General features: G+C 41.8%; 1 protein-coding gene across 3 annotated transcripts in view; it reads left to right on the forward strand.

Moving 5' to 3' along the window:
• LOC125463524 (uncharacterized) overlaps window positions 1-13,239 on the forward strand; it is a 413,194-nt gene that overhangs the window by 125,151 nt on the left and 274,804 nt on the right. For all 3 annotated transcript variants that reach the window (XM_059653821.1, XM_059653820.1, XM_059653822.1), the window contains exon 4: window positions 11,743-11,894. In XM_059653821.1, the coding sequence (XP_059509804.1) occupies window positions 11,743-11,894 (152 nt within the window). The remainder of the gene's footprint in view (window positions 1-11,742; window positions 11,895-13,239) is intronic.

The following is a 13,239-nucleotide window of genomic DNA, read 5'->3' on the forward strand; positions in this document are numbered from 1 at the left end:
TTGCTCACCATGTTGTTCTGTGGTGTGCACACGTTTCATTGGAGTTCCAGGCTACATCTTCAGTGCGACCTGTAATCAAAGCATTAGTGTTCTGTTCTGTGACCCACCACGCCAAAGGATCATGTAAATTTGTAATGGAGCAGAACACCAAAGCTTCGATTAGAAGTCGCACTGATGATGTTGCCTAGAATGGTAATGAAATGACTGCACACCACAGAATAACTGGCTTGGCGAGTAAATGAACAACTGCATCCATAACCCGAGCTACAAATTTTTGCTAAGACCTTAAAAAGTTTGAAACTGACCATCTAAGCTTCTATAAATATGTGAAAGATAAGAGATTAGTAAAGACTAATGTAGGTCCCATCCACTCATAAGTTGGGAAATTATGGGGATCCACGAAATGGGAGAAAGCTCAAGTATCCTGGATAACTGAGGATATTGATGAGAAAATGAAAAAGGAGGTAGGTGGCATTGGTGTAATTTGGTGTTTGTTGGTCGACAAAGGGATGATGGGCCGAAGGGACTGTTTCTATGCTGTATGACTGACTCATTTTGTTTTTTTTTTTAAAAAACCCACTGGCTTTGCCAGCATTTATTGCCCATCTCTGGTTGCCCAGAAGGCAGTTATGAATTAACTGCATTGCTGTCATTCTGAAGCTGCACATCAGCCACACCAAGTAAGGATGGCAGTTTCCCTCCTGAAAGGCCATTATCCTCCCAGTTGACTAATTTTTAGACAATTGACTGTAGTTTCATAGTCATCATTTGACTTCTAATTCCAGATTTTTTAAAAAATTGAATTCAATTCTGCCATCTACCATGGAGGAATTTGAATCCAAGTGACTGGAACATTTCTTGAGACTTTTGATAATTTAACAATAATGCCACTAGGCCTTCACCTCCCCTGGAACCTTAAATGAACTTTCTAAAGTCTTTGCAGATCTGGAAAGAAAGCACCATAAAACAAGTGTGTTGCAGCTTGAACACAATGCAAGTGTTTTGAGAATTAAAAATAATTAAATGTTACTTTTTGGTTTCTCTGAAGCTTGTAAGCTGGCGTTGGAGAAACCTTCAAATTCAGATCCAAGATAATGCATAACAAGTAGAACTGAGAACACTAATGGCCAAGTTTTATTTCTGCTAGGAGAATGAGTTTTAAAAGCTTAAAAGGTCAAATAATGAGTATAATGCACAAAATGTCTTTTAGGTTGAGAATGAGGCTATTATTTATCAGATGTTATTGAAGGTCATATATTTAATCTATAACCAAGGTTTTCTGCTTTAAAAAAATGTTGATTGTTGTCATTTTTTTTAGTTTTGGTATTTTGTACTAATTCAGCCTTTTTCATGGAGGGACATTGGATTGGTAAAATCTAATATTATAGACTCTGGAACAGCTACAGATTAGAGCGTGACTGGTGTAACACCACTATTTTAAAAAGTCAGGGAGAGGAAAAACAAAGAATTACAGACTAGCTAGCCTAACAATTCTGGTTGGGCAATGGCTAGAGTTGGTTACAAAAAGTGTGATAACAGAAAGCGTTGGATAGCATCAACAGGATTCTACAAAGCCAGCATGGGTTTATGAAAGATAATCATATTTAAATCTACTGGACTTGCGAGGATATAACTAATGGAACAGGTAAGGGAGAAGCAATAGATGTAGTGTATCTGGATTTTTAAAGTCTTGAAGGCTCCTTGAGGTTAACGGGATAGGTAGTAGCATATTGCATGAACTGAGAATTGATTGACAAACAGAAAACAGTGGAAACAAGTGTTTTTTTCCCAATGTGACAGTTAGTGACTAGTAGGTTACTGCAAGAGTTGGTGCTTGTGCCCTAGCTAGCAACTGTGTTTAAATGACCTGGATGAAGGAAAGAAATGCAGCATCTGCTGCTGATGCAACTGAGCAGGATTGAGTTGAGGAGAGGTTGCATGAAGACTTCAAGATGAATTGAATAAGTTGAGTGGGTAATACGTGACAGATGCTGTACAGTGTCACCAAATGTGAAGTTATACACCTCTGCAACAAAAAAAACTGAAGAATATTTAAATAGTGAAATATTAGAAAACATGGATATACGTACAAAGGGATCTGGGTGTTCTTGCGTACCTGTAAATGAAAGTAAACAGGCAGTTGCACCGGTCAGTTAGGAAGACAAATGATACATTGGCCTCAATTACAAGAGGGTTTGAGTTCAGAATTAAGGAGTCTTACAAGGACGTGATACAGGGCTTGATGCCACCACACCTGGAGTTTTGGTTTTCTATAAGAGGATATGCTTGCTGTAGAAGGATCGCAGTGAAAGTTTGCTTGGCTGATACTGGGGATGGCAGGACTATCAACCAAGGAGAGAGTGGTTTGAGTGGACCTTCCTCCTTCAGAGTTTAGAAGGATGCCAGGGGATCCATTAGAATTTCATACATTTCAAACAAGGCTGGACAGATGAGATGTAGGCAAGGACATTTTCCCTGATTTAGGAGTCTAGAACCAAGGGACAAAATTTCAGGATATGGAGTAGACCATTTCGGACTGAAGAAGGGAAATTTCTTCACTCCGTAGATAGTGAACTTGCAGAGTTCTCTACCACAAAGCTGTGAAAGTAGAATCAATGAATATGTTCATGAGAGAGAAACGTTTTTGAATTTTAAAGGCATCAGGTGTGGGAGAAAACTGCGATGTGGCATTGAGGTGGATGATCAGCAATGATGGTATGAAATGGTGGAGCAGGCTCAAGGGGCTTAATGTGCTACTTCTGTGTTTCTATCATCCTACAGTCAGGAAAGGGGCCTTTAATCCATTGTGTCCATGCCACTCACCAAGTTGTTTAATCAGTTTACTCTGATTCTATCTTCCAGCACACATCCTGTAGCCTTGTACATTGTGGTTCTGAGTGTTCATCAAAATGCGACTGAAATTTTGAGGGCTTCTGCTTTTTACCACCCTTTCTTATGCAGGGAGTTCCAGATATCCTCCAGCCTTTGCATGAAGTATGGTTTGCTACCTCCTGTGCTTTCATGGCTCTTGTGTTAGCTGATGACTTATTATTAATGATGTGTTTGTATTGGGCACTGTCCCACACTTGAAATTTAGCTGTCACATTCTTTCCCAAAAGAAACCAAAATTTGATACCGCTACAGATGACCACCCCAACTACAACTTCTGTTTCTCTTCAGAAAGAATTATTGTCTCCGAAATCAGTGTCCCCTTTTCCAGTACAACGTATGAAACCCTCTGATCAAGTTCCCTACTTGTCATAGTACCAAAATCGTTAAAAGTCGCAGAAACAGCTTATAATTGGGTGCTCACTTTTTGTTTGTGGCCAAGAATAAAAGTTATGAGAGCTGCTAATAAATATAATTCTAGATCTATATAAAATGTCTAGAATGAAAAATGATGTTTGACCTTTAAATTCAACCGACTTTTATGTCCATGTAGGCTTCATCTGCTGAACGTCTGTTTTCTTTGTAGTAAGTCATTGGGTAAGGAGACCACAGTTGTATATGGTGCTCCAAGTGTGGTCTCACAGGTTGCTCCACAAACAATTACAGCAAGGCATTTTTACCCTGGACTCAAGTTATCTTATAATTGCTGGTATACTTTGGTCTTTATAATTGCTTGTTCCAAGTACATTATTGCTTTTAATGACTCATAAGCAAGGACATCCGGGTTCTTGACCTCTCAGTGGGGTATCCTTGAAGCTTCCTTGTACCCTCCCCACAACCTATGTTCCTATCTAGTTTTTTTAATCGTCAGAAAAACTTTTGGAAAACGTTATATTTGGAAAACGTCCCTACATCCAAGTTATTTTGAAGGTTGTGACTAGCCGTGACCATTAGCACTGATAATTATGGTACCCTACCAGTTCCAGCTTCTTATGCTAACATTGATCCATTTATTGCCACTCTCTCTGTCTGTGAGCCAATTTTCGGTCCATACTAATGTATCGCCCCAATCCCATAGTTTTGTTTAACAACCTTGAGTATCAGAACTTAATGAAAAGCTTCCTTCAAAATTCAAATATTGCAAATTACTTTGTTATAAGCAGCATCTCAAAAATAAAACTACCAATGGGTGTATTTTTAGAGTTATCCCAATAAAAAAGCGCTTATATTTTGCAGCATGTTAACTTCTTTATTCTTGACTCATTCCTCCCTCCTCCCCTCATCTAACCAAAGACCATTCAAACTTCCATCGACTTAAAAGCATAAATAGCGGTCCACCATTTAGTCGGAGCCTGTAATCATTTGTAATTTATAACTGTAGTTATTTTAACTGATCTGTTTGGATATGCTGTGATACACATCTGGAGCCAGGAGGACTTGAACCCAGATTTCTGGCAGTGGTAGGGACACTGCTACTGCAGCAGAAGACTCAATGACCTGTCAGTTTTTGAATAACTGTGTAAATACTCATACTGAATGATTGATTGTGGTAAATAGGGTGAAGGTTAAGAATCATAGAACCCCTACAGTGCGTAAACAGGCCATTCGGCCCAACAGGTTTACACTCTCTACCCAGACCCATTCCCCTACCCCTACGTTTCCCATGTCTTACCCATTTAGCCTAAGCATCCCTGGACACTGGGCAGTTTTTAGCATGGCCGGTCCACCTACCCCACACATCTTTGGCACGGTGGCTCAGTGGTTAGCACTGCAGCCTCACAACGCCAGGGACCCAGGGGTTCGATTCCAGCCTCGGGTGACTGTCTGTGTGGAGTTTGCACATTTTACCCGTGTCTGCGTGGGTTTTCTCCCACAGCCCAAAGATGGGCAGGCTAGGTGGATTGGCCATGCTGAATTGCCCGTAGTGTTCAGGGGTGTTTGGGGTATAGGGGGATGGGTCTGGGTGGGATGCTCCAAGGGGCGGTGTGGACTTGTTGGGCCAAAGGGCCTATTTCCACACTGTAGGGAATCTAATCTGTCTAGGTATTTTACAGCAATGTTTAAACAGAATTGAAATAATGTGTAAACAACTGTGCAGTTTGTATCCCTTTTAAGAGGTGTCACAATGAATCGTCTGTTCTTCCTTCAAGTTAGGAGCCATTGATTTATCACCATGTAATTGGTCCTTGGAAGACTAGTGAGATGAGCAGAAGGCATGTGGTTTCTACATTAGTAGAATTTTCACATGTGCAAACTGTTTCACCTTGCCCAGGTTGTGATTATTGTACTAAATGCTGTCACAATTTCATTTGATTTTTAAGAATGGAAATGGTAGGCCATATTATTATGTAAAAGGTTTTTGTCCATACCAGATCTAAAGTTTGCCTCTGTGAACTTGCAACATGAAAAAAGTGTTTGTTTGGGTGAACTGGCACAGATATTTGGCTTGGTCAAAATCTTCCACTTCCAAGTCAGCATTTCTTTTTACAACTCAAACATAAGCTGTTTATCAAGAGTCATACATTCAGGATGGCATTGAATGATTATTTGGATGGGGTAATGTGCGTATATTGGGTTGGGGTAGTGGTGAATTGGTACTGGGTGATGATGTATATTTAACGAGCAAGCTGCAGGCACGATAGACCAGGTGGCTTCCTTCTGCACTGTAACATTTCTTTTGATTCTGTGAACTGATCAGAAAACTTGCAGACTGGCGTCTTCAGGTATTAGGTTGCATTCTTCATGAGGATTAATTGTTTTAGTATTAAAAATGTGCTGTGTGTGGTAACTTATTGAAGTGAGGCAGTAGAAAAGTGGAGACTTTGCATATTTTCAATCAACCATTTGCACATTTAACAACTATAAGCCTATTGCCACACTGTTTATGGGTTTTATTATCCACCATGTGGCATAAAATTCAAGTTATTGTTAAATCCATTAGCTCAATGGGTGGATACTGTACTAAGGTGACTTTTTTTATCAAAGCCAAAAACACAAATTGCTGGAAAAGCTCAGCAGGCCTGGCAGCATCTGTGGAGAGAAATCAGATAACATTTTGGGTTGAGTGACTCTTCTTCAGAACTGAAGGTAGTTAGGAAAATGGTTGATGTGCAGAAGGTAGAGTTGGGGTGGGGGGTCGCGTGCGAGGTAATGAGTAAGCGTTAGGTAGGGTAGAACTCAGAAGAGCAGTTTGATGGGTAAAAGAGTGGATAACAATTTGGCTAAGAGGGCCAATAGCTGTTAATGGGGACTGTTAGTGGCTAATAATGGGTGGTGTGTAATAGCAGACTTTGATAACAAGCCCTGTTTGTGGGGATTGGGGTAAGGACATAGGAGAGCTCAAGCCTTAAAGTTACTGAACTTGATGGTGAGTCCAGAAGCTTGCAGGGTCCCCTGGTGGAAAATGGGGTGCTGTTCTCCCAGCTTGTGCTGAGCTTTGCTGGAGCATTGTAGCAAGCCTGAGACACATGTTAGCCAGGGAACAGGGTGGTGTGTTGAAGTGGCAGGCAACTGGAAGTTCAGGGTATTTTTGCGAACAGAACACAAGTATTCTGGCCCAATTCCCCAGGTGGAGGAGACCACATTGTGAGCAGTGAATGCAGTAGTCTAGATTGTATGAAGTGCAGGTAAAGCACTGTTCCACCTGGAAGGTATGTTTGGGCCCTTGGATACTGAGGAAGGAGGAAGTAAACGGGCAGATGTTACACTTTCTGTGGTTGCTACATAAAGTGCTATGAGGCTACGGGTAGATTTGGGAGTGAAGGAAGAATTGACCAGTGTGACCTGGAGGGTATGGTCACTCTGGAAGGTTGACAAGGGATGGGAGGAGAATATGTGTCTGTTGATTTCTTGCTGGAGGTGGCAGGAATGATAGATAATGATCCTCTGGACGTGAATGCTGATGGGATGGTAGGTAAGGATAAGGGAGACCCTGTGACCCTATCATTGTGCAGGAGGGAAGAGGTTGAGGACTGGGGTGTGAGAGATGGGTCGGACCAGCTGTGGGCCTTGTCAATGACAGCGCTGGAGAATCGGTGTTCATTAAGAATGTGGACATTTCTGAAGTTCCCTTGTCTCAAAGTTGGCATCATTGGAACAAATGCAATGGAGGAACTGGGAGAATGGAATAGAATACAGGAAGTAGGGTTCAAGGATGTATAGCCCAGGTGGGTTTAGTGGGTTTATAGTTGATATTGGTGGCCAACTTATCCCCAGACTGCAAAGTTGGTTGTCTACTAGATGCCAGAATGGCTGAGAGCTTCTTGACACCTTTTGGGAGTTAATGCCGTAACAGAACAGTCCTGTAGCACCGGGATTATCTACATTTTGAAGGAGCTCAGTGGTAGGGGCGGCACGGTGGCTTAGTGGCTAGCACTGCTGCCTCACGGTCCCAGGGACCAAGTTCAATTCCACCCTCGAGCGACTATCTGTGTGGAGTTTACACATTCTCCCAGTGTCTGCCTGGGTTTCCTCCCACAGTGCAAAGATGTGCAAGATACGTGGATTGGCCATGTTAAATTGCCCATAGTGGTCAGGGATGTGTAGATTAGAGTTATGAGGGGATGGGTCTGGATGGGCTGCTCCAAGGGTCAGTGTGGACTTGTTGGGCTGAAGGGCCTATCTCCACACGAGGGATTCTGTTATGACATCTTGTGTGCTTTAGTCTGTGCAGTGATTGCATACAGTACAGGGACTGTGTATCCTAAAGCTTTGGTCATGGTGTGATTTTCATTTGTAGAGTGAAGATGATGTATGGCATGGAAAACAGACCCTTTTGTCCAACTCATCCATACTGACCAGATATATCTTATATAAATCTAGTCCCATTTGCCAGCATTTAGCCTGTATCATTCTAAACCCTTCATATTCATATATCTATTTAGATACCTTTTTAAAAATGTTTTAATCATATCAGTCTCCTCCACTTCCTCTGGCAGCTCATTCCATGCATGCACTGCCCTCTGACAAAGCTACTGCTTAGAACCCTTTTAAATCTTGCCTCTCTCACCTTCAACCTATGCCCTGTAGTTTGGGACTCCCCCACCCTGGGGAAATTACCTTGCCTATTTATCCTATCCATGCCCTTCCTGATTTTATAAACCTCTAAGATTGCCCCTCAGCCTCTAAAGCTTCAGGTAAAATAACCCCAGTCTATTCAGCCTCTCCCTACAGCTCAAACCCCCAACTCCTGCAACATCCTTGTAAATCTTTTCTGAACCCTTTCTAGTTTCGCAACATTCTTCCTGTTGGAAGGAGACCAGAATTGCTTGAAATACCCCAGAAGTGGCTGAACCAATTTAGCTGCAAAATGACCTCCCAACTGTGATACTCAGTCCACTGACAACAAAGGCAAGCACACCAAACATCTTCACTGTCCTATCTACCTGTGACTCCACTTCCAAGGAACTATGAACCTACACTCCGAGGTCTGTGTTCAGCAACACACCCTTGGACCCTATCATTTAAGTGTATGAGTCCTGCCCTGATTTGCCTTTCCAAAATGTACCCCTCATATGTCTAAATTAAGCTCCATCTGCCACCCATTGGCCCATCTGATCAAGATCCTGTTGTACTCTGAGGGAACTTTTGCTGTCTACAATACCTCTAATTTCAGTGTTATGTGCAAACTTAGGAAGAATGGTTAGTATGTTCACGTGAAAGTCAGTTTGTGTAGTATGCGCAGTGTGTTAGCTCTGCTGTAGGTTCCCTTTGGACAGAGAAGGATGCTTTCTGACTCCTAGACAATGTGTGAAGCTGGATGAACACAGCAGGCCAAGCAGCATCTCAGGAGCACAAAAGCTGACATTTTGGGCCTAGACCCTTTGTCAGAGAGGGGGATGGGGAGACGGTGCTGGAATAAATAGGGAGAGGGGGAGGCGGACCGAAGGTGGAGAGGGGAGTACAGGTGGGGAGTAGGGAGGAGATAGGTCGGTCCAGGGAAGACGGACCGGTCAAGGAGGCGGGATGAAGTAGTAGGTAGGAAATGGAGGTGCGGCTTGAGGTGGGAGGAAGGGATGGGTGAGAGGAGCAGGTTAGGGGAGCGGAGACAGGCTGGGCTGGTTTTGGGATGCTGTGGGGGGAGGGGAAGAACTGGGCTGGTTTTGGGATGCAGTGGGGGAAGGGGAGATTTGGAAGCTTGTGAAGTCCACGTTGATACCGTTGGTTTCTGACTCCTACTTTTTTGTTTTCTGCCTGTCTGTTTTCTGTTGCTTGTGTTTTCCTGGAGCAGTTTGCTATCTGTGGCTTGAGAGGTGCCGCACAACATTAAGCATAGTTCACCAGGATAGTCTCAGCTCTTGAGATAATGGGAACTGCAGATGCTGGAGAATCCAAGATAACAAAGTGTGAAGCTGGATGAACACAGCAGGCCAAGCAGCATCTCAGGAGCACAAAAGCTGACATTTTGGGCCTAGACCCTTCATCCTCTCAGGAGCACAAAAGCTGGAAGAAGTGTCTAGGCCCGAAACGTCAGCTTTTGTGCTCCTGAGATGCTGCTCGGCCTGCTGTGTTCATCCAGTTTCACGCTTTATTATCTTAGTCTCTGCTCTTACTGCCTGCCATGTGGATATTGGAAGCATTTGGATATGACTAATAATTTGTTTGGCTACATTACAAATGTACCTTTTTTGTACACATCAAGATTTGAAATTGGTCGAGAACCTGGAGGCTCTGACTCTGAGAGAAGTGCTCCCCACTGTGCCTCAGGGTGATTTACCTTTTGAAACTTCAGTTTAAGGCTTGTTTAAAAAAAAATTGTCTGACCGTTATTGCTCAACATCCAATAATAATGGTTTTTGTGATAGCGCACATATATGGGGATGGTGAGCTATAACCAGCTCACAAGAAAACCAGGTTTAATGAAATATTAAACAGTAAAAAGTTTGCTATTAACTCAGGTGGAAGACAGATGTGGTTTACATCTCCTTAAGATTCAAAGTTGATGGCAGTGCAATTGAGGTGTTTAAAAATATTAGTGGGGCACTTGTCAGTCAGTTGCATGTTATACCTTAGCCTTACTACTTTTTGTCTGGCAATTCTGTGTCTGCAGTGCTTCAGGTATTCCCTGAAGTAGCACCTTGTGGCTCTGCATGGATATTTATTCATACTATTTATTACGGTTTGTCCAATTTGGCTATCCTAAATCCTGTTCTGATTTTTATATGGAAAATAATTCATCTAATTAGGCATGCTATTGATATGTGTCAAAGATTGAGGTCTTTACACAGCTGTGGAAGGAAGTGTTCAAAGCTTGATGCTCTTGGTTGGGAAGGCTGAAGCAGAACTCCAGACACTGACCATTGTCCTAGGGTCTCGACCCAAAATGTCAGCTTTCCTGCTCCTCTGATGCTGTTTGGCCTGCAATGTTCATCCAGCTCTATACCGTGTTATCTCATTGTCCTAAAGTACGTACTTTTGAGTTTTATGATGCTATTGGCCCAATATGGTTCCTGCGGTAGTCCAATAAAGATGAAATACATAGTCCTCTGGATTACGGCTGTATAATCTGTATTGGCTTTGGTGACAAATCCTGGAAAAGAGTGATCAAGTATTAAAACTAGTGCCGATTCCTAAGTACGCTTCTGTTCTCCAAACCACCACCACCCAACACCACCTCCACCACCACCAACCCTGTCGGAAACCGCTAGCTGTGGCTAACGGTGTCACACAGTCTAGAGACATTCCTGGGGATTTTCAACATAATACGCCTGACCTCCAAGGCAGGCCATCTATTACAGAAATGAAAATGTGTGTGATGGAAATTAATGTAACAGGCACAGGATATGTATGTAAAGGAGACTTTCATTGAATGGAGATAATGGGAACTGCAGATGCTGGAGAATCCAAGACAACAAAATGTGAGGCTGGATGAACACAGCAGGCCAAGCAGCATCTCAGGAGCACTCTCTGATGAAGGGTCTAGGCCCGAAACGTCAGCTTTTGTGCTCCTGAGATGCTGCTTGGCCTGCTGTGTTCATCCAAACTCACATTTTGTTGTCTTTCATTGAATGGAATTCAGTTTGCTTTGAAAAGGAAATATGCATTTATTTTTATATCCCTTTGTTGGGACTGACAAATCTGGGTCACTGATTTTGTTAATCAAGTTATTTTAGCAATCTGCACTGATGTAATGTTGAAAATTGTATCTGAACTTCCTAAAATGGTTTTGTTACTAAAAATAAAACTAACATATTTAACATGAAATTTTATCGGTGAAAAGTTTACATATTGAAATTTTGTCCTCGTGTAAATATTTTAGGATCCCATTGTGCCACTGTCCAATTAGTTGAATTGATACTGTGTAATTAAATGAAATTATGGCAACTGGTACTGCATCATTATTGGTTTTCTTTATTCTTTCACAGCTATTTGATCTCCCTTTGCATTGTTTCCTTTGCTTGATGGGTGCCGTGTCTATGCCTGGGCCAAGATTTCACCATCTGCTGTGGTGGGATTTGAACCAGGGTCCCCAAGCCATTATCTGGGTGTCCGGATTAATAGCCTAACAATAACACCACTCGGCCATTGCCTACCCTTGTGTGACACATATTTCAAAGAATTCTGTATCTGAGCCCCTAAGTCTCTATCCTATAACATTTGCTGTTTCATTAAATTGTTCATTCTGTAAGTATGATGCATAAGAACCTGTTTGTTGCTACAATGTAACTGTTTTATCTACCTGATTTATATTCTTTTCCAAAGACCTGATTTTTATAATAATTGTGTGCTAGTTTTCCCCCCAAATACGAAGCAAGATCTAATCACTTTGTCAGGAAACATTACTGCTATAGGCATTACTCTTATTTAGATAGTGTTCAGTGCTGTTTACCATTTTTTTATTTGTCTTCCTTTCAGCCAAGTACTCTGCCACAAGGGACAGTTAACATGAATCAATGCACAGATGTTGTTGATGCAGAGCCCAAGACTGGTCAGAAGAATGCACTCTGCATTGTCACCCCTGAACGTGAATTCTTCATTCGTGGCGAGTCCAAAGAAATAATTAATGGGTAAGTTGCAAGCTTTCTGAATCTTCAATTTTGTTTGATTTAGAGATGCCTTTCAATTTTTTTTTGAAGAAAGAATGCAAGTGAATAAAGGATACATGTACCTACAACAAAATGCAACATTGTCCCAGGGCACTTGAAATTGACATGAGAGGAAGAAAACCACAAACTTAATTTGAGCACTTCCCAAAGATGATATATAGAATTTTGTATAAAATATTGAAGTATTAAGTGGAAAGTTTACATTTTAAAGTTGTAATTTGTTATTGCATTGTTTCTGCTCCAGTCTTTTTCCTGTCCTTTGTTTGAAACAGTTATCCCTACATTAACAACTTGTGCCCTTGCTCTACCTTTCCACCTGTGTATAAACTCCTTCCATAAGTGTTCTCTGTATAAAAACAAGGAACTATGAATGCTGGTAATCTGAAACCAAAACAATTTGCTGGATAAACTCTGGTCTGGTAGCATCAGTCGGAGAGAAAATAGAGTCCGTGTTTTGGGACCAGTGATCCTTCTTCAGAGGTTCTGGGAAAGTGTTGTTGGACTTGAAACATTGACTCTGCTTTCTCACCATAGATGCTGTCAGACCTGCTGAGTTACTCCAATTTTGTTTTTGTTTCTGTTTTACCTGAACTCGTTTCCGTTTTACCTGAACTTGTTTCCATGTGATATACTTTGTCTACTGTTCCCCCATGTCGCCACTTTAAAAGGTTGTTTTGTCTTTGGTGTTTTTTCTGAAGAGAGATTGTAAAGGCAGAGGTGGTGAAGAATGTAGGGGCTAACAGTTTAACAATGGAAGTGGAGTGGCCAGTTCCCCAATTCAATTGTTTTTCTACTCCTTTTTTTGGCTGTAGCAGTGACAAGATGTTTTGAGTACCAGAGGGTTGCAACCTTCAGGAAATGATTCCTAACTGACTTTCTGTGACATCTCTGGATGTGGTTCCCTCTGCCTGTAAGAATCTGTTTTAATTTATCTTGTTGCCAAGCTGTGTGTTGATGGGATGTTACTTTTTTGGAACAGTTAACTCATTAAGTTACTGTTTAAAGGGTTTGGTTATATTTTCCAATAGTTAAGTTATTCTAAATTCCACTTTTGTGTTTAAATAGATTGCATCTTGCTTAAAGCCAAGTGGTTGGTTTGACCAATTGCATCACACCTGGAACACCCACTTCACATCTACTTTTAAAATTAGTAGTAGTAGTTAGGGTCAAGGCGACCTTAAAATATTTTGAAGGGGGTCTGGCTGGTCCATAACATGTTACAGTTCAAATCATTGTACGCCACAAGCAGCAAGGGCCCTGCACTCAGCCCTGTAGAACTCCATTGGAAACAGACTTTCAGTCAGAG

This window comes from Stegostoma tigrinum, chromosome 22 (assembly GCF_030684315.1).
Source record: "Stegostoma tigrinum isolate sSteTig4 chromosome 22, sSteTig4.hap1, whole genome shotgun sequence".
Taxonomy (NCBI): domain Eukaryota; kingdom Metazoa; phylum Chordata; class Chondrichthyes; order Orectolobiformes; family Stegostomatidae; genus Stegostoma; species Stegostoma tigrinum.